Here is a 24179-nt window from a genome sequence, read left to right on the forward strand (position 1 = left end):
ATACACTTAGTGCAGTTAGTGACTTAATGTGGTCTACAATATGTATGTGAGTGTGTGTGTAGAAAGAGAGAGCGGGAGAGAGAGAGAGAGAGAAAGAGAGAAACAATAATGCATTGAGAATGAAAGAAAGGAAAGAAGAAAAGACATAGACAAATAAATGTGTGTGTGTAAGGTGGTGAGCTGGCAGAAACGTTAGCAAGCCAGGCGAAATGCTTAGCAGTATTTCATCTGCCACTACGTTCTGAGTTCAAATTCCGCCGAGGTCGACTTTGCCTTTCATCCTTTCGGGGTCGATTAAATAAGTACCAGTTACGAACTGGGGTCGATATAATCGACTTAATCCGTTTGTCTGTCCTTGTTTGTCCCCTCTGTGTGTAGCCCCTTGTGGGCAGTAAAGAAATAAGTATTTCATCTGCCGTTATGTTCTGAGTTCAAATCCCGCCAAGGTCAACGTTGCCTTTCATCCTTTCGGGGTCGATAAATTGAGTACCAGTTGCGTATTGGAGTCGATGTAATCAACTTAATCCCTTTGTCTGTCCTTGTTTGTCCCCTCTATGTTTAGCCCCCTGTGGGCAATAAAGAAAGAAATAAATGTGTGTGTGTGTGTGTGCATGTTTTATCTAATAAAGAACAAGTGCTCAATATACCCTTGCAAAAGAAATTTGTAGCCTGAAAGTGTGAATGTGTGTGTGTGTGTGTGTGTGTGTGTGTGTGTGTGTGTGTGTGTGTGTGCATATAAGTATGCTCGTATGTATCTATGTATGTGTACAGAGGAGTGTACCAAGCTCCACTGTCTATTTTGGTATGGTTCTTTACAGCTGGATGCCCTTCCTAATGCCAACGACTTTACAGATTGGATATTAGCTCACTCTCTCCATCAAATCAACATTGTCTGAACAGCTGCACTGTGTACCACATGTCAGGTGTTAAAGTGATTGCAAAGCAATGTGAGAGGAAATGTTTTGCTCAAGAACATAATGCACCACCTGATCTAAGAATTGAAATCATGATCTCATGATCATGAGAGCAACACTCTAACCACTAAGTCTTGCGCCCTTACACGTATGTATGTATGTATATATAAATATATATATATATATATATATATATATATGCGAGTAAAAATAAATACAAAAAAGGTGTTTTTTTTGTATGATTGTGTATAGAGGAATATATTATTTTGTTTAAAAGAGTTCCAACACTGTCTGTTTTTTATATTTTATTTATATTCCTGCAGAACCAATGTGGGGTATAGAATATGGAATATACAATATATAATATAATATACAATATATAATATAAAATAAAATAAAATAAAAATGGATGGCACCATGAAAGAAAGTATTGAATGTAGATGAAATATTGAGTGTTCAATATAAAGGATCAAATATATAAATATATAAATATAAATATATAAAGGCGACTCGAATTTCAGGGCTATTTCCCTTCGTCATGGCTGGTATGACAAACTTTAACAGATATATATATGTGCATCTATATATATAGCATGTGTGTGCATCTTTATGTCTGTGTTTGTCCTCTACCACCACTTGATGACTTATGTTGATGTGTTTACAAATCTGTAACTTAGCAGTTTGGCAAAAGAGACTAATAGAATAAGTGCCAGGTTTTTAAAAATTGATAAGTACTGGGGGTTGATTTGTTCAAATAAAAACTAATCAAGGCAGTGCTCCAGCATGGCCATAGTCTAATGACTGAAATAAGTAAAAGAATAAAAGATATATTTATAGATATATACACAAGTATATGTCTGTCTGTCACTCTTTCTCTCTGATACATATATATATATATATATAATCCAAATGTTTCATTTTTATATATATATATATATATATATATAAAAATAAGAACAAAACAATAAGAAAGTGTGAAGTTAACACAGTAAGAGGAAGTCCTAGCGAGAAAAAGTTGTTCAGTTAGACAAACAGACTGACAACAAATGCAGCCATTCCAAATTAGATTATTTGTTTCCAAGAAAATGTGATTATATTGAGAAGAAGCCCACTCAATACACACACACACATAAACAGACATCTTGACAACAAAAAAAGTACATGCACTGAAACACATTTTGATGCAAACATATGCACACACACACACACACACACACACACACACACACACATTCTGATGGTTGCAAAGGTCTTTAAGAACATATTGTATTTTTCTCAGCAAGAAACTCAAAGAAGTTCTGCTGCTATTTTTGGTTGCTTCCCTTCCACAGACCACAAACTGACTCCAAGAATTGTTAATTATATCCAGTTACCTCTAGCCAACAATGGTGCCTCTACGTGGTCACTTGCTCTGCTAGAAATAGCAGCTAAATTTCTCTCAAATCATGTCCTACCATCTTAAGAAAGGAAAGGAACGACACAATGGATAATCTAGTGCTATGAGAAGCTACGTGTGAAAAGACAAAGGATATTGTTGCAGTTGGTAAGCTGAGGACTGGCAAGCCAGAAGGCTGCACCAGGCTCCAATCTGATTTGGCAGAGTTTCTACAGCTGGATGCCCTTCCTAATGCCAGCCACTCCGAGAGTGTAGTGGGTGCTTTTATGTGCCACCGGCACGAGGGCCAGTCAGGCGGTACTGGCAACGGCCAAGATATCCTTCACAATAATGCAGAATTTATATGTTGGGCTTCATTCAATTTCCATCTGCTAAAATCCGATCATAATTCATTGGTATGTTCAGGGATATAGAAGGAAACACTGAGCCAAGGTGCTATGCAGTAGGACTGAACCTGAAACCATGCAGCTGAGATGCAAACTTCTTAACCACATAGCTAACACTTGCACCTAATCTGAACAAGTGACACATGATGTTATAGATCAAAACCTTATGCATTTGATTATTTTTCTTCTTAGGATAAGATCAAGGGAAGATATTTCTACCATCATACCTACCGCTATGTATACAGCGAACCTCTAACAGTGGTAAAAGTAGAGTTAGCATTATTATTTGTGCATTTGTGCATCAGAATCTTGCTTTGTCCTCGATCTTTCCTGAATCATATTTAACTTCTTATTGTTTCTTAATATGAATAAAACAGAAAATAAATAAAAGAGAGAGAGAGAGGAGGAAAGGAAGGGAAAAGGGAAAGAGAAATGAAGAGAGGTGGAGGCTAGAAGGAATTTTGTGGACATGAAAACATAGGCATTCATACATCAAAAGGATCCATAAGAATGTGTGTATGTGGATATCTGTCTACCTATTTCTCTTTCTATCTATCTATGTATGTATGTGTATGCATCTATATATGTACATGTAGTATGTATGTGTGTGCGTGTGTGTATCTGTGTGCGTACACATATACAATGGCTACATAAGCACAATCAAAAACAGTAACACACTCGCGTGCATGACGTTTTGCACAATCATGCATGTAGATACACAGACACAAACAAAACACTATTTAGTGATTGTTAATGTGAGTGGGAGGGAGGGAGGGAGGAAGAAAGAGGGGGAGAGAGAGAGAGACAGAGAGAGACTAGCAAACAAAGAACTGGTGGAGAGACGATGTATGAGGTATTATTCCTCACGCTAACAGGAAACGGTGTCTCGAGCCTCTTGGCTGGACATTTTTCCAAAAACAGCAAATATCAAGATTAAAAAAAAAAAGAGAAAATGTGAACTTGGTAACATTCATTCATTCAGTCTGAAGAGAAGAGCAAGTACAACTTCTAAAGACTTTCTCAAAAAGAACAGCTGTAATCTTTGAAAGAGTAACAAGAGTAGTAGTGATGGTGGTGGTGGTGGTGGTAGTCTGAGATAAAAACTCACTTCTATCACGAATTTAAGATACTCCATAACGGCTGTTCAAGATAATGATGATGATGATGATGATGAAAACAATAATAATAATAATAATAATAATAATGATGGTTTTGGACAAAGACAAAGAGAAGAATGGTCGAATATAGTGGCACCAATATATGGCAATACGTTAGCTTGTAATATAGGCACCAGGCTTGAAATCTGAAGATGTGGATGATTATGATATCTACATATATATATATATATATATATATATATATATATATATATATATATATATATACAGATATATACAAATATATATATCGCCATGACTGATTGCTAAATCCACAATTTCTTTTATTCTCTCTGTTTATTTCCTCAGGTTCCTTTCTGTCGAAGAGCTTAGGCTTGAAACATAAAAGACTTTCTCACTTTCCTGAGCATCAAACTAATACACCTGCTTGTTGCATATACACCTGTGTTTGTCTTTTGTTTTTCTGGAAATTTCAACTATATATATATAAGTGTCTGGCATTAGAAAGAGTATCCAGCTGTAGAAGCCATACCAAAGTGGACCCTGAAGCATGATGAAGTCCTTGAACCCATCAGAACCTGTCAAACTGTCCAACACATGTCAGCATGGAACATGGATATTAAATGATGATGATGAGCAAGATTTTCTATATATATATATATATATATATATATATATATATATATATAGGTGCAAGCATGGGTATGTGGTAAGAAACTTGCTTCCCAACTAATGTTGGTGTGTTTACATCCCCGTAACTTAACCGTTCAGCAAAAGAAATTGATAGATATGTACTAGGCTTACAAAGAATAAGTCCTGGGGTCGATTTCTTCAACAACAACAAAAAAATCCTTTAAGGTGGCAGTCAAATGACTGAAACAAGTAAAAGAATAAAAGAACACACACACACACACACATATACATATATATATATATATATACATATATATACATATATATATATATATATATATATATATATATCATTTAACATCTGCTTTCCATGCTGGCATAGGCTGAATGGCTTGACAGGGACTGGCAAGACCAGGACCTGCACCAGGGTCCACAGTCTGTTTTGGCCTGGTTTCCACTGCTGGATGCCCTTCCAGTAATGCCAGCCACTTTACAGAGTGTACTGTGTGCCTTTTATGTGGCACCAACACCAATGCTTTTTACGTGGCACTCCTTTCTCTGGCGTGTTTAGTTCCAGTTTCAGGTCTTTATGCATTTCTTTGAATGTTTCACAGAGCTAACTGAACTCAGTTCTGGTTCGCTTTGCATATCATATGCTGAGACACTAAGTAAAAGACACTAAAGCTAACAGCAGCTGAGGCCACCAGTAACACTTACTGCTACACTTATCAACCAATGTCACGCACAGACAGCTCTTTATGAGAATCCATTGATTTACTGAGAGAGGAGAAGGAAGAGGTCGAGGATATTAGTCATAGCATGTCTGTCAGTGTATTGCTTGGTATATTATAGTGAAGTTACAGGAGTCAAAGTAACATAACACTAGATTAACATTAACGGCCGTGCAACAAAGAGTTTCAGATATCAATAGTGAGTGGCTCTGCAAACTAAGCTTTCACTTTGACAATGATTAATGGGGTTTACACAAGAACACCAACACAGTAGCCCGTTAAATAGGTATTATATATATTATTCAACATCTTCAATAAATAGTAAATACTTCCCACAATCGACTAGTCCCCTCCCCCAAAATTTCAGGACTTGTGCTTATAATAGAAAGGATTATTATTATTATTATTATTATTATTATCATTTGTCAGAATTGTTGGCACACCGGGCAAAACAGTTACCGGTTTTTCATCTGTCTTTATGCTCTGAGTTCAAATCCTTCCGAGGTTGACTTTGCCTTTCATCTTGGGCAACTTGGGCAAGTGTTTTCTACTATAGCCTTGAGTTAACCAAAGCCTTGTAAGTGGATTTGATAGACAGAAACTGAAAAAAACACTGTGTGTGTGTGTGTGTGTGTGTGTGTGTGTGTGTGTGTGTGTGTGTGTGTGTGTGTGTGTGTGTGTGTGTGTGTGATCCCCCCACCCCACCATCACCACCACTTGACAACTAGTGTTGGTGTGTTTACATCCTCATAATTCAGCGGTTTGATAAAAGAAACCGGTAGAATAAGTACCTGGCTTATAAAAATAAGTAACAGGGTTGATTCATTTCACAAAAGAAAACAAAGAAATTCTACAAGGTGGTGCTCCAGTATTGCCACACTCTGAAACAAGTAAAAGATAAAAGAAGATGCAAGGGTTTCAATTCCTGGAGCAGGCAGTGCTTTGAGTCCTTGAGAAAACACTTCATCTCACATTGTTCTGCAATCACTTTGACATGTCATGTTGGCACACTGTGCACCAGTATGGGCAATAACGATTTGATGGAGAGAATGAGCTAATATACAGCACAAACATTTGATTACAAGAAAAAGACAAAAAATCGTCTGTGCAGTTGTTCAGCAAGAAATTGTAGAACGCTCATATGTCATCTGCAACAGGAGAATCCATGAATCTGTAACATGTGATTCTTTTTAAAAAGCGACTAAAATGGTTTAACTGTGCCTGTTCAATGCCGACCACCAACAGCCACAGTTACGATTCAAGTGTCTTTACTTCTGTCACCATCTGAAAACTATTTGTTCCAAGGCGTTAACAAAGAAAAGAATAATGGTGAGAAAGATACAAAGAAACATAATTTATCAAATGAAGAAAATACTGCTCCATGTTTCCATCCAGGTGGCTGGTTTCAGTAGCATATGGTGTGTATCACAGAACACTCTGTGATGGGTCATTAGCTTCTCCAGAAATTTCTTCACAGGAACTTTGCTCTGTTGAAAACATATGGCCAACAGAACTTGGTTCGTCAGGCATTTGATATTTTTAAACAATAACAACAGCAATAATTACCACTGTCACTACTACCACTGAACACTGTGATTCTCTGTATATCGCTAGCAGTGATATTATAGCTATCTCCAATGTCCAAGTGTCTATTACTGACAAAGTCAGGGAAGACTGAAATCATGTGATCTGACAGTGGTGATGGCAGGTGATTTATCTCCCCTCTAGTAATGTAAAGAAGTGTGCTTATATGCATCGAAAGCCAATATGAGAGTTTCTCTCATGGTAACAACTTTCACAGTATTTTGTGCTTCATATATATCATGTGCAAATATATATATCACTAGTATTGTAGTTTACTGACCCCAGAAGGATGAAAGGAAAAAATTGATCTCTATGGATTTGAACTTAGAAGGCAAAGTGCCATAACAAATAATGCAAAGCATTTTGGCTGGTTTTCTAACAATTCTGCCTTACCATTCTTAACAACAACTAAAACAAAAAGAAACAGTTCCCGTATGGAGACATATGGCAGAACTCTTCCAAAAAGTGAAACTGTTTATTTTATCAAACCCAAAACTCAGTGCAAGTCACTTGGAAACCATTTATATTTTCCGCCAAGCTTTTTGACTGTTTTCCAGCCTCTTCTACAGTTACAATCACAGCTGGTCGTACACACACACATCTACTTTCTTTCTTTCTTTCTTTCTTTCTTTCTGTCTGTCTGCCTCTCTATCTCTCTTGCAAATACACACACATACTTACTTTCTCGCTTTCTTTCTCTCTTACATACAAACCTACTTTCTTTCCTTCTCCCTCTCTCTTCTTCTCACACACACATACACACATATACATACATATGTAAACACATGTAACATCAATGTTCTACTGCTGTGCAAAAAGTACATTCATAAACCCAGCTTACAAAATGTTTTGTTGTCATTCTTTTTTTCTTTTTAGAGTTTTTTCAATAAAAAAAATATAATGTAATGTCAAAGCACCCCCACCCCACCAACACCGCCACCAAAAACACAAAACACATTAAAACAAAATCTCACGGGGATGTTATTTCATCACAATTAGAAATTTGGTACATTAAGAACTCTGTGTGTGTGTGTGTGTGTGTGTGTGTGTGTGTGTGTGTGTGTGTGTGTGTGTGTGCGTGTGTGAGAGAGGGAGAGAGAAAGAGAGAAATAGGACCAGGGAGATATGGGGTCCCTGGCTTTCATATACGGTAGCTGAATAGGTGTGTATGTCTTAACCCTTCAGAGCAGTGGTTCTTGACCATTTTTTTTTTTTTACCTACGGACCCCTTTGTTTATTATTTTATTCTGGTTGACCCCCATGGCCATTCAATGTTTAAAAACTAATTTTATAGATACTTCTTTCAAAATTCCTATACTGATGTTCACACATTAATTGGTGTAGACTGAACTATGTAAAACATCTGAAAAAGAAATCTGGCTGTTGCTTGCAATAAATACATCTAAAGCAAAAAGCAAAGGTTTTTTACAGACCCTTAACATACTATTATTGTGGATCCCTAATTTACTATTCTGCTTGCATAGGCTCACAAAAATCTTATATGGGGCCCAGTTGAGAACAACTGCTTTAGCGACTAAGCTAACGGATGCTTCTTCACTAAGAAAACCAGATCAACTTCTCCAATACAGAATAAAAATAAGAGTCTTATAATATAAGATTTTGTAAAAAAAAAATGCCCCTTATATGCCATCAAATATGATATGAAGTAAATGTTGGCCAAGTTTATGAGAGTTCTTCATTTTACTTTTTTTATAATAAGAAAGGAGATAATTTGGTTACCTGAGAGTTTGGTTGGTACAAGACCGTTATTACTAATATTTGCTGTAGGTTTGTTCATTGCCTGAGGGTTTGACACAAAAAACTGCATTTTGTAAGGCATCTGAAAAACAAAAAGAAACAAAAAACCTAAAATAAAATGCAATATGCAGTGCCTAAAAAATCAATAAATAAATAAATATAAGACTGGAGAGTCATGTCAGGAAACTCTGTAATCATAGGTGAGTGCAATGAAAGTTGAGGCAGACCTAAACAACAACAACAACAACAACAACAAAAGTTACACTTGTTTCCTTCAAATATTTACAACATGCATTCATGATACTGCATGTATGTATGCGTGTGTATATATATATATATATATATATATATATATATATATATATATATATATATATATATAACCTGCATCTACTCACCCAGGTGCTGTGTTTGGATCTGCCCTCAAGCCTATTTTAGCAAACCAATTCCAGAATGTACCAACTTACATCAACCTAAAATTCATTAAACAGATGAACTATAAACATTTTTGTAACTTTCCATGAAAATCTCAAGAACTGCCTACTGACTTTCTTAATGTAATTTCCTCTCATTACATTTCATTTTTCTTTCATGCATGCACAAAAATACAAAAAATGCATGACTATGCATGTTAGTCCATGATATTGTGTGTGTGTGTGTGTGTGTGACGGGGGGGGGGAAGGAAGTTATTTAGTTTCTTCCATTTTTCCTTTCCGTTTCTATTCTTTCTTTCTAATAATTCCTATTATTGCTGACATCCTTTACGTTGACACCACTCACACAGCCTAGGGACTATAATACCTTTTACATACACACACACACACACACACACACACACACACGTGCACATACATCAGTATGCATGTACATACACATACATATATATACATACACACACACATATACATACATATATACATACACATACACATATACATACATATATACATACATATATACACACATATATACATATATATATATACACACACACATATATATACATACATATATACACATGCACACACATATACATACACACACATACATATACAAACACATATATACATACATACATACATACATACATACATACACACATCTATATGTATATGAATATATAAGAAATTGGGATAACAAAGGAATAAACAATTATGTTATGAACTTCATTGGCTTACAGCCGTTTCTGCTATAAGGTGCAATGCACTCACAGTTGAGTGCTTGAGTATCACCCTAAAGCTTTCTTGAAGTTTCAAACAGGAACACTAAGTTATTAGCATTGCAATGTCTAAACAAAATAATATATATATATATATATATATATAAAACATTGTAATGGAAGCTGAAACATTACAAATAGTGAGTTTAAGTACCTTATTCCTGATCATTGGATGATAATGGTAAAATAGGAACAGATGAAAGGTATTAAAAGAACATGCAGTGTAGATACTTGATTGGTTAAGATTGAAAAAGAAAAAAAACCCATAAGGATCATACTTGGTAGACTATATAACTCTTGCATACAAGATAAAATAAATGAAGGAGTGGGGAAGAAGGATTTGCCTGTTGGAGAAGGAAATAAGAGTTGTATAAATAGGTATGTATGAAAAAAAATGAATATAGGAATGTACAAAAAGATGAAAGTGAAATGAAAAGGGAAATAAAATGAAAGTGGAGAAAATAAGTGAACACAAAAAAAAAAAAGCATAAGAAAAATGAAAGGAAGAAGAATTTTTTTTAGAAACAAAATTTTAAGGAAATTGCAGGTGTGCAAAAGAATCAAATCACACAAGGGATATGGCTTGGAAATATAAAATATTAAAATGCACTATTAAAATTCTTAAATGTATGAGGTGTGAATAGGGGCAATATGACGACAGGAAAAGATCCAATTATTCAGAAAAAAATCAAAGATTTAAATCCATTGAGGGGGCAGGTAATTACAAATAAATATTTAGTGGGTGTATGTAGAAATTTAAGCAATATGGCTATTTTCATTTTATAGTGTGAAGTTTACAATAAAATGAACTTACTTAAACACAGTTTACAGTATGAGTTTGAACAAAAGGATGCACGTTTACACTGTGCAGCTTGCTCAAGATTGCTCTAAAAAAACCAAATGTATTTGGACAAAAATGTTGAAAATTGTTTTTCTCTAGAAGCTTCAAGGAATGGATGTGTTGGTAAAAGTGCATCTTCAATTTGTTTACAGTTAAGAAGGTGTAAATCTAAATACTATGCTATTGCCTTGTTGCTCCTTAGTACAATGAACTAACACTTCTGAAAGGCAGTTACCATTGAGAAGATAGTTTTTTGTAAGAATGAAATTACAAGTAGGTGGAAAACAGAATTATTGATGTTAAAGTCTTTCTGAATTAAAATGATTAATGGAATAAGTGAAATTTTCATAGCAAGGAAACCTAACATTAACTGAGCTTTTGTTAAGGTATCCATGATTAGTAGGAAAATGAGAAAAGATTAAGCATTCTTTGTTGAAATTTACTTTATATCTATTCCTACGCCTTGGGACATCAAGATAACTAATATATTGGATTTTATTTGTAAAGCTGTCATTAGCTCTCAATGATAATTGTCTTTCAGAAGCATTAGTTTATTGTGCTGAGGAGCAACAAGACAATCAACTGCACATTCATTAGAACTTGGTATAATAATGAGAAATGCTAATGAATGTAGCTTGAGTCAAAGGATATAGAAGAGACACACTCACTAATACTATGAATTAAGTTTTGTAAGATATAGGCCAAAAAACTGAAATTCTTATTAATATAACAGAAATTTTACTAATATTTTTGGGAAGGCTATAATTTTTCTGCTTCTAAATTTTAAAATAGCTAAAACATTAACTATGTGCATATAAGCAGTAATTCTTAAACTTATTTCACCAAATAATTTTATGAAATCATTTGAGACCCTTGATTATTCAGGTTGTGTGAAATTAAGAGCCCATCATCTCTATAAATGCCTTCTCATACAGTAGGAAATTTTTTTATGCAAATAATACATAATTTCCTATAACTATGGATTCTTCAGCCTATTCTATGCTCCCACATGTACATCAAACAATTTGTTTCCATTATCCTTTTTTAATCAGGATGAATTGTTGATAAACAAAAAGGGTTTCCTTGTGTGCATAATTATTTTAATATCAGATTCACAGATAGGAACAATGGTATTGGCAAACGCTGAAGCTTTAAGAAGAAAAGGTTTAATTATGGAGGGATAAAAATCAATAACACCAAACTGGATAAACATACAAATTGCTTGTTGCTAATGCTACTAAACCAATCTCTTACTGTCATCTTAAAGAAAAGGATACAATCTTTTTTTTTTAATTTTATTCCAAGTATAATTGAATCTTGCTTATGCTTGCTCACTATTCCTAATTCAGTTTTTGCATGGTTGATGCACACAATATACATATAAACATATTTATTTATTTCTAAATAAAATGACTTACACATATTTGTTCATAATGCAACATATGCCCAACACATACATACATGTGCAGTGTGTACATATATACACTCTGCACATGTATACATAATGTACATATGTACACAGATCATGTACAAAAACAATGCATGTATACTATGAGACATATTCAATACACATTTGTGTGTGTGCCTGTGCATGTGTGTGTGTGGGATTAAGAAATAAAACCAGGGTTGATTCTTATGGATATGTGTGTGTATACACACATGTACGCATGTTTATGTGTGTATACACATGTGCATGTATGTATGTTTATGTGTATATATACATGTGTGTGTACGTATGCATATATACATGTGCATGCATGTATGTATGTATATGTGCATGCATGTATGTATGTATGTATATGTGCATGCATGTGTGTGTGTGTGTGTGTGTGTGTGTGTGTGTGTGTGTGTATGTACATTTTAGGGCTCATTCAGACAAGAAAGTGCAATGCCCATAATCTCTTTGCAGCATCTCTGAAATGGGATGCTGGAGTAGGAAGCCGTTGAGCATTCTGAATTACACTCAAACTGATAAACTGTTCTGAATGTTTGCTTAGTCGCAGTAAAGTGGATTCTGCTACAGGATCCTCAAAAAGCCACATAGTGGTGCTGTTAAAATGAGCAAGGGGTTAAGTCACATCCCCCACCACACCCCACGCACACACATACACACAAAAAAAGAATAGGTACAATGCATTTGACAATTTCTGCCAACTTAATTTCAATCAAAAGGTTTGTTAAAACCCGAGGCTATGATAAATTAGTTTCTTCAAATTAGGTACTACACAGCAGCAATGATGCTGGAATCATGTAATTGAAAAGTAAAATTTTAAGTGTGTGTGTGTGTGTGAGTGTGTGTGTGTGTGAGTGTGTGTGTGTAAATAGAAGCTAAAGTTAGAACATTATTTTTTCATTAATACAGGTGTAAAAGAAAAGTTGTTCCCCACACATCCAAATACCTATATATAATTATAAAATGGCTGGCAGTTACTTCAAACTTTCACCAGAAGCTGGCCTAGTGTCTATAGGTGTGTGTGTGTGTTCCTATATACATTTATATGTTTGTGTGTATATGTGCCTATGTGTGCTTGTGTGTGTATGTTGTGTGTTTCTGTGCAAATTTCTGTATAAGTGTGCATATACATAACACACAGGCACATCATCATCATCATCATTTAATGACCATTTTCCATGCTGGTATAGGTTGAATGGCTTCACAGGCACTGGCAAGGTGAGGGGCCATACCAGATTTCCATAGTCTGCTTTGGTTACAACTGGATGCCCTTCCTAATGCCAACCACTTTAAAGAGTACAGTGGATGCTTTTTACATGGCACCATCACAAGTGTTTTATGTGTGTGTGTGTGCATATGAATACATGCATACATGTATTCATATACATATATACTGACAATATTTGATGATGAAGACAAGTTCTTCTTTTTGAGTTTTTGTTGCCCGTGTTCAGAGAGTGGAATTGAATTTGTCCAAATCATTTCCCCATTATAAAAAAAAAACCCATCATGCACAGGCCTCACTTGAAAAAAAGTAAGATCTATCACAAAAATGGCTGGTTGTAGCGTTAGCATGAGTGTGATTTTTGATCAGGTGATGGCAATACTGGAGTTTGCAGTCATCAAACACACACACACACACACACACATACATACATACATACATACATACATACATACACATATGTATTCACATATACATAGAGAAATACATGTATGTATCTATAGATAAAAGTGTGCTTATATATATATATATATATATATATAGAATTCGATTCCATCGGTCACAAATGACCATGGGTGCACCTAAGAGGTTCCCCTCGGGGGTACAAGTCTGGGCGGAGGGTTGTCTCAACAGTGAATGCACAACCTAGGGTTGCTTTTATTGATGACCAGCAGTCACCCATGCATACCAGGCATCCAAGGAAAAAGGCAAAGGCTGATACATCTTGGCACAACTCATTGTTACAGCTGAGTGAACTGGAGCAACATGAAATTAAGTTTTTTGCTCAAGAACATAATACACAGCCTAGTCCAGAAATCGAACTCACAACCTCGTGATCGTAACCTCGACACTCTAACCACTCAGCCATGTGCTTTCACACACACACACACACATATATATATTTCATCATCATCGTTGAATATCCGTCTTCCATGCTAGCATACCATACATATTTGTATATATATGGAATACATAAAAGAAAACCTGTTTATATTTGTATATAGGAATATCTACAGATATATTACGACGAGTGTGCATCGTGCATGTGTGTGAACATATGTAGATGCACGTTCATACATCACACATAAGCGTGACCCTGAAAAGTTTGTAAACAAGTGAAATAAATACATTTAGCTGGAGGCAAATAACTTCTGCATTATTGGTGAATGTAAGATCAAGTCTAGTAGAAAAATGCAAATATTTGAAGTAGAAAGGTGTGTGTGTGTGTGTGTGTGTGTGTGTGTGTGTGTGTGTGTATGCATATGTATGTATGAGTATATGCTTATTTTGGATTGTTTGTATCCATGAGTGCGTGTAGCAGTGAGTGTGTGTGTGTGGTAGTAGTGGTGGTGGTGGATGTACTTCTTCTTTGTATATGTGTGGTTGGCCATGTTTATAAAGGTAAAGAGTGAGGAAATAGACCTATCAGAACAGTAAATCCTGTAGAAAATGCAAATATGGAATGTGTGTATGTGCACACGCATCCATAGGTAAATATGTATACATGTGTGTGTGTATATAACTATGACTGAAAAACACACACACACAGATATATACACACATACACACACATACACATACAGATATATATACACGTACACACATAAGCACACACTCCTTGCCAACAAACATCTATAGCTACACACACAAATTATAACACCAAATCTAGCGCAGCAAAATTCAAACAGCTGGATCAAGTATTGACTGACTGACTGCAGGCATAAAATGTGTGTTTGTGTGTGCATGTGGACAATTGTGTGTGTGTGCGCACCAGAATGTGTGTGTGTATGCATGTATGTGAGAGAGAGAGAGATAGAGTGAGTAGATATGTACACACACAAACACATAGATACACACACACACACATATACATACATACATACGCACATGCAATTCATGCATAGGAATGTGTGGGGACATGCATTTTACATGAATGCAAACACATACAAAGACATACAAATAGTTATAAATCCTTTCTTTTCACATATGTGCTACATATAATATATATATATATATATATATATATATATATATATATACATATATAAAAACAAATAATAAATGAGTATATGCATATATACGTACAGGTATGTGCATACCTACGTCTACCTGTATATATAGGTGCATATCTGGGTACAGGACATTGCAAACAAAATACTGAAATAGTAGTGTACATCCTATTTACATATGCAAAAATATAAGTGTTTAGAGAAACAAACTTCAATAGAAACATGCTTGCTTATTGCTATTTAGAAATACACGAGAAATGTTCTTGTGTATCTATCAATGTGTATAGCCTTTTGTGCACACACATTCCTGAAACTAAACACACGATTTTTATATTCTGAGTGGGTGTATAAACGTCATCGATGCATTTAAAATTGAGTCCTCATCACTATCATCATCATCATCAGAGAAAGTTTTATGTGTTTTCACAGATAGGCACAGGCGTGGCTGTGTGGTAAGAAGCTTGCTTCTCAACCATATGGTACCGGGTTCAGTCCCACTGTGTGGCACCTTGGGCAAGTGCTTTTACTTTAGTCTGACCAAAGCCTTGCGAGTGGATTTGGTAGATGGAAGAAGCTTGCCATGTATGTGTGTGTATATACAGGCGCAGGAGTGGCTGTGTGGTAAGTAGCTTGCTTACCAACCACATGGTTCTGGGTTCAGTTCCACTGCATGGCACCTTGGACAAGTGTCTTCTGCTATAGCCTCAGGCCAACCAAAGCCTTGTGAGTGGATTTGGTAGATGGAAACTGAAAGAAGCCCATAATATATATATATATATGTTTGTGTGTCCGTGTTTGTCCTCCCCACCATCGCTTGGCAACTGATGTGGGTGTGTTTACATCCCCTGTAAACTTTTGTACAAGGCCAGCAATTTCTGGGGTTGGATTAAGTTGATTACCTCAATCCCAGAGCTCAGCTGGTACTTATTTTATCCACCTCTAAAGGATGAAAGGCAAAGCAAACCTTAGCGGAATTTGAACTCAGAGCATAAAGACAGATGAAATACTGCCAGGCATTTTGTCCGGTGTGCTAACGATTCTGCCAGCTCACAGCAATAATAATCATCATCCTCTTCATCATCATTTAATTCTTTTATTCGTTTGTCATTTGACTGTGGCCATGCTGGAGCACCGCCTTTAGTCGAACAAATCAACCCCAGGACTTATTCTTTGTAAGCCTAGTACTTATTCTATCGGTCTCCTTAGCTGAACGGCTTAGTTACAGGGACGTAAACACACCAACATCGGTTGTCAAGCGATGCTTGATTTTCCATGCTTGCATGGCTTGGACAGTGCATTGATGGTTGCTTCTCATTGGGCCCTATGGAGGAGGTACATGAGGATTCAACCCCCACCCATGATCCTCCCTGAAAGCGGATGGAGGAAATGGATGGATATCTTCATCCTTTTGTTACCATACTTCTATTGAAATATACCATTTTTTTTCCCCATTTAATTTCAAAAATAATAAAGGATTTGGTAAAATTACTGATGTGCTGGCAGAATTGTTAGCAAGCGAGACAAAATGCTTAGAAGCATCTCTCCCAGCTCTTTATGTTCTGAGTTCAAATTCTGCCGAGGTTGACTTTCACCTTCACTTTTTTCAGGGATGATAAAATAAGTACCAGCTGAACACAGGGATCAACGTAACTGACTCACCACTGCCCTTAATATTGCTGGCCTTGTGCCAAAATTTGAAACTATTATTAAGTTATTAAGCTGATGTTTAGAACATTACATGAAATTTTGATGGTTAGTTTTAATTTAGATGATTTTAAAACAGCAGGTTTGTATCATAGGAGCAGGGATGGTCTTGGATGGGTCGGTGGGTTGGTATTGAAAAATTTTAAGGAGGAATGTGTCCTTTAAATTTCCTCAAGAAGGAATGGTCATGGCTGAATGCTTTTGATCAAAGGTTCACTACAACAAGATACTTGACCTAGGGCTAAATGACAAGAATGTCAAGAGTATGTCATAAAAGCTATTTCGTTAAGAAATAAATAAAAAAAAAAACCCCATTTATGTTACATTCCTGTTTCCATTGTTTCTTCCAGAAGAAATAAAGGGAGAGAGAAAGTGTGTGTGTATCTGTGTGTGTGTGTGTATATATATATATATATATATATATATATGCACACACACACACACATATATATACATGCACATATATATACACAACATATATATACACATGCACATATAAATGTATACTGACACAGATATACACATGTATAAATATATGCACATACACACACATATGCACACACCTATATTAAATATATACACATATATACACATGCATACACACAAACACAATTCCTTTAATTCCTTAAATCACATCAAAGACGTTCACGATTTTGTGTCTCTCAATGTCTTAGACCCTTCAGCTTCTCAGGGATCAACAATAAAGAAAATTATAGGGTTTATTTTTCAAGTTTCCCCCTTTGTGCTTTCATTTTAGTAGTCTTTTTTCCTTTCCCTATTTTTTTAACTTCAGCTTTATTTTAATTTTTTTTATTTCTCTTTTCTCTTCTTTAATACAGTTTTACTTCATTTTTTTTTTCTATAGTTGTAACTGTAATCAATGTTGCTGTTGTGATGATGATGCTGGCAGGTTTTTTTAAAGTTGTTGTTGTTGTTTTTGTTGTCACTGGTGCTACTGATGTTGTTGTTGTTGTTGTTTTAGTTTGCTGTCTGTTGTTATTCTTGCTGTGTGGTTATCTTTAAGTAGTTTCAGCCATTGGACCTTGGCCATGCTGGGGCACCATGTTGCAGGGTTTAATCCAGTGGTTCCAAGCCTGGAGCCCACATAGGTAGTATTGGGGTTCTGTGAACTAAATTCAAAAGTTCCTATATATATATAGGAACCCATGGTAGATGGAGACCCAGGAAGACATGGGATGAGGTGGTGAAGCATGACCTTCGAACGTTGGGATTCACAGAGACAATAACGAAAGACCGAGACCTCTGGAGATATGCTGTGATTGAGAAGACCTGGCAAGTAAAGTGAGATCACAGCCATAGCTTACACCAGTGTCACATAACCAGCCTAATTAAAAAGTACCTTTGAATTGTCAGGCGACATTCCATGCTTGAGGAGACCTACTGAATCAAGTAAATCAAAATCAAAATCAAATCAAATCACAATCAAATGGAATTGTAGTTGTGGTCGATGCCAGAGCTGCCTGACTGGCACCCGTGCCGGTGGCACCCGTGCTGGTGGCACGCAATAAGCACCATGCATGCGTGGGTTGTTGCCAGTATCGCCTGACTGGCTCCCTGTGCCAGTGACACGTAAAAAGCACCATCTGAACATGGTCGAAACCAGCCTCCCTGCCCCGGCTGGTTCCAGTGCCGGTAGCATGTAAAAAGCACCATTCAAATGTGGCCAATGCCAGTGCTGCCTGACTGGCTCCCATGCTGGTGACATGTAAAAAGCACCCACTACACTCTTGGAGTGGTTGGTGTCAGGAAGGGCATCCAGTTGTAGAAACACTGCCAGATTAGATTGGAGCCTGGTGCAGCCTCCTGGCTTGCCAGTCCCCAGTCAAACCGTCCAGCTCATGTTAGCATGGAAAACGGACGTTAAATGATGGTGATGAGGATGATGATGATAATGATATATATATATATATATATTCACTCACTTTTGCAGCAGTCCTTCAGTTTTTCTAAGCCCTGTAAAAAGTGAGTGAATCTGAGAGGGGAATATGTTGGATAAAATCATAATTAACTGATCCTCCTATATTTTCTTTTACCCAAAGCTAGGACCTTTTCAGCATCCCCTCGTACACACACACATGTAAACTTCATTGTCCACTGTGTCCTTCTATTTTTGAGATGGTAGGGCTTAATTTGAGGTAATTCAGCTGCTATTTCTCGAAAAACCACAGTAAGTAATTCCCTTTGCTTTTATTTAAAGATACTGAGGTACTATTTGAGGGAGATTTGGCTGCTATTTCTAGCAAGTTAAGGGACTATATACAGGCTCCCTAGTTGACTCAAGTTATTGCCGTCATTGTCAGTTTGTGGTGGGGTGGTGGATATTGTTGGTGGTGGTGGTGAAGGTAGAGCTGTCTTTGCTGTTATTGTCTTTGCTGTCCTACCCAATGCACATATATACATATACACATATGCGTGCGTGTGCACACACACACATCACACACAATTTTTCAAACACTCACACACACACATACATAATGCACTTTTTCACACACACACACACACACAAACACATCATACACACTTTCTATACCACCACCCCACAACATACACGCACATCACACCACACTCTTATACAGACACACATCATGCACACTCTTCCTCCTTCACCACCCCCACCCCACAGCACACACACATCACACTCTTACAAACACAAATACACTTATACATACACACACATACATATACTTACACACACACACACACACACGCACACAGCTGCTGAGCAGAACACAATTGAAGATAATCCAAACAATAACAAAAAAAATAGATAAAATAAAAATTATAAAGTAAATGTAAATGTAAATAAGTAAACAAACAAAATACTAAATCAAATGATAAAAGGAAGATTAGAGCTATTGTAAAGACAGGGAGTGGGGGAAGAAGGGGGCGTGCACGATGCGTGTGTATGTGTGTGTGTGTGTGTGTGGGGAGGGGCTGTAATAATCTAGAACATACTTTCTGGAGACATAAACCCATTGTCATTCTTCATATTTCTCTTCACTATCACTTAGTAACATGCACACGCACACACACGCACACACACACACACACACACTCACACTCACACACATACACACAAATGTATACACACATCTCCACAATACACACATCCAGTAATATACACATATATACAGGCAGAAATGCACATCTCTCTAATAACTCATATATCATATATTACGCACACACACACACACACACACACACACACACACACACACACACACACATATATAAATCATCACCACAGATACACTCATGCACATGTGTACACATCTAGATAACACAATAAATCTCACACACATTGAAAATATACAACACACAACTCTAGCAATCTGTGCACACACACACACACACACACATACACGCACACAGAAGAATTCACACACACATTAAACAACAAATAGATTTGTCAAATAATACACATACACACACATGTCTAACAACACATACAACCAACAACACACATGCACTCACAAACACAACATGATCAAGTATCTCAAAACTCAACACACACACACACACACACATACATGAACATATATACACTGGCCGAGTACAAACCCAACGCACAAAGTATACACACACACACACAGACATGCAAAGATATATAGATAAGCCCATCAAAGAAAGATAAACTCCTTCAAATCTCACATTATCGGCTTAGAAAAATAAAGGAAGGGCATATTGGATAGGATAATATAGTCCTAGATAATATAGTGTGCTTGGAAAGAGAAAGAAAGAAAGAAAAAAGGTGGGAAGGTCACATATGGAATGCTTTTGATTATAGGTCTGTTCTATCAGTTGACCTAGGGCTAAACGACATTAGCAACACCAACATACAGAACCATACATGTTGGTGATACATGCATACATGTAAGGTGATAAGCTGGTAGAATTGTTAGCATGCTCAGAAGTGGCTGTATGGTAAGTAGCTTGCTTACCAACCACATGGTTCTGGGTTCAGTCCCACTGCGTGGCACCTTGGGCAAGTGTCTTCTGCTATAGCCTCGGGCCGACCAAAGCCTTGTGAGTGGATTTGGTAGACGGAAACTGAAAGAAGCCCGTCGTATATATGTGTATATATGTGTGTGTGTGTGTGTGTGTATGTTTGTGTGTTTGTCCCCCCAACTTCGCTTGACAACCGATGCTGGTGTGTTTACATCTCCGTAACTTAGTGGTTCGGCAAAAAAAACCGATAGAATAAGCACCAGGTTGATGGGGGACAAACACACACACAGTGAGTCTCTTTCAGTTTCTGTGTACCAAGTCCGCTCACGAAGCTTTAGTTAGCTTAAGGCTATAGTAGAAGACACTTGCCCAAGGTGTCATGCAGTGGGACTGAATCTAGAACTATGTGGTTGGGAAGCAAGCTTCTTACTATACAGCCACTCTTGCATCTATATGTTCATATTCCAAACATAACCAACAAGGACGCAAAGAGAAAGACCAGGTGTCACAACTCCACATACAACTCCTAGATGTATACATTATAAACATACTTATTAGATAAGCATAGAAAACTACCAAAACATTCACAATGATGAAGTAAAAACCCACCCCACACATAATAGAGAAGCAGAAACCTAATGTACAGACACAAGCATATACACAAGCACATAACAGCATATATACACAAGTATATATACACAAGCATATACACACAAGCATATACACACAAGCATATACACAAGCACATAAAAGCATATATACACAAGTATATATACACAAGCATATACACACAAGCATATACACATAAGCATATACACACAAGTATATATACACAAGCATATACACACAAGCATATACACAAGCACATAAAAGCATATATACACAAGCATGCACACAAGCGCATATACACAAGCATACATACACAAGCATATACACACAAGCATATACACACAAGCATATATACACAAGCATATATACACAAGCATATACACACAAGTATATATACACAAGCATGTATACACAAACAAACCACACACACACACAAAACACAGATGTTAACACAATCCATAAAAAAAACCCAAACTGAAAGCTTTCATCATCATTGAGTTGAATTTGTTTGGATTTTTCTAAATCTTTTGCTGGTTAAATAACATTTGTTGATTGCTTGTTCTACAGATGAAAGCTTTATTGAATTGAAATATATCCATATATGAAATGAAGCAATGATCTTTTATCTCTCACTAGTTTGAGTCATTGGACAGTGGCCATGCAGGGGCATTGTGTCAAAGGGTTTAGTCGAACAAATCAGCCCCAGTGCCTGATTTTTTTTTTAAAGTAATGTACTTATGCTATTACTTTATTTCATCAAACCACAAAACATAGGGATGTGAACAAACCAACATCAGTTGTCAAACAGTGAAGTGGAGGAACAAAAGAACAGCCACCCCCATATACATATATATATATAAGGGCGGCGAGCTGGCAGAAACGTTAGCACGCCGGGCGAAATGCTTAGCAGTGTTTCGTCTGCTGTTACGTTCTGAGTTCAAATTTCGTTGAGGACAACTTTGCCTTTCATCCTTTCGGGGTCGATTAAATAAGTAGCAGTTATGCACTGGGGTCGATGTAATTGACTTAATCCCTTTGTCTGCCCTTGTTTGTCCCCTCTGTTTAGCCCCCGGTGGGCAATAAAGATATATATATATGTATATATATATATATATGTGTGCGTGTGTGTGAAGGTACATGGCATAGTGGTTTGGGTGTTGCTCTCCTGATTGCTAAGATTGTGGGTTTGGTTCCTGGACCACCCCCATCCACATTTCATTCCATAACACTCAAAAAGCAGTGATGATGGTGCCACATAAAAAGCACCCAGTACACTCTGTAAAGTGGTTGGCATTAACAAGGGCATCCAGCTGTAGAAACCATGCTGAAGCAGACTATAGGATCTGGGGTGGCTCATGGTTTTGCCAGTTCCTGTCAAACCATCCAACCTATGCCAGCATGGGAAACGGATGTTAAATGATGATGATGATGATGATGATAAAGAATAATGATAATAGTGATGATGGTGAAAATTATGATGATAGCACTGAAGATGGCAGTGACGAAAACATGGTGGCAGTGATATAAAATAAGCAAATTTCAACACTCCCTATCACACACACACACACACACATTCTATGAAATCCCCTGACACTGCACTTTCCTTCTTTCTCGTCTTTCTTTTGACCCTTCTATCTTAGAAATATTAGAAAGATTCCAATCTTGACAGGAGGAAGTGAGAAAACTCGCTCTGTGAGCGCACGTACATCTGTGTCTGTGTACATGTACAATGGAGTTGATTAACATGTTTATACAGATATACAACATGCTTATACACACACACACACACACACACACACACACACACACACACACATAGATACCATCATAATTGAGAGAAATTGTTTAATAAATTCAGATACAATAAGGTATTAATCTTTTTATCTCATGCTGTTATTTTAAATCTATCCTTAATTACTAATTCTCTCTCTCTATCTTTCTCTGTCTTTCTCTCTCTGTATATCTGCCTCTGTGTGTGTGTTGTAAATAAAAGAGACAGGCAGTATTCAATACATGGTGTTATAGATTTCTTTACTCATTTACTTAGAAGCAAAGAAATTTCAATCTTCAAGTAGGCGTAGGAGTGGCTGTGTGGTAAGTAGCTTGCTTACGAACCACATGGTTCCGGGTTCAGTCCCATTGTGTGGCACTTTGGGCAAAGTGTCTTCTACTATAGCCTCGACTAGAGGCGGTGCTCCAGCATGGCCGCAGTCAAATGACTGAAACAAGTAAAAGAGTAAAAGAGAATATTCAACTGATACACACAGGTACACACACACACATACACGAAAGAAAGAAATGGAAAGAGAGAATAAAACAGAGAAGAAAAAAGAAAATAAAGAAAGGTAATAACGTTTCCATGAGCAAAGATCTTGTCTGGTAAATTCCAACAATGTTGACTGATTTTTACTTACATGGCACCTGCATGTCTGAGATTGAAATGGAATTGGACAAAAGCAAAACAAGATTGTTTATGTCAATTATATCGATGCAAGTTGACCTGTGAGAGTGAACAGTGATTTTCATATTTGTTTCCTGCTTAAATACTGCAAAGTTGATGGTAAAATTGTAAAACTAAGCAAGAATCTCTGCTGATAGTGCAGCCTTGCTGCAAGCCTGCACATCACCAG

The 24179-nt window shown here is 36.7% G+C and overlaps 1 protein-coding gene across 3 annotated transcripts in view; it reads right to left on the bottom strand.

The window, feature by feature from the left end:
- Window positions 1-24179, bottom strand: part of LOC106882040 (inactive tyrosine-protein kinase RYK) — a 240397-nt gene that overhangs the window by 68722 nt on the left and 147496 nt on the right. For all 3 annotated transcript variants that reach the window (XM_052974851.2, XM_052974852.2, XM_089337649.1), the window contains exon 3: window positions 8503-8602. In XM_052974851.2, the coding sequence (XP_052830811.1) occupies window positions 8503-8602 (100 nt within the window). The remainder of the gene's footprint in view (window positions 1-8502; window positions 8603-24179) is intronic.

Source organism: Octopus bimaculoides, chromosome 19 (assembly GCF_046866305.1).
Source record: "Octopus bimaculoides isolate indiv1 chromosome 19, ASM4686630v1, whole genome shotgun sequence".
NCBI lineage: Eukaryota > Metazoa > Mollusca > Cephalopoda > Octopoda > Octopodidae > Octopus > Octopus bimaculoides.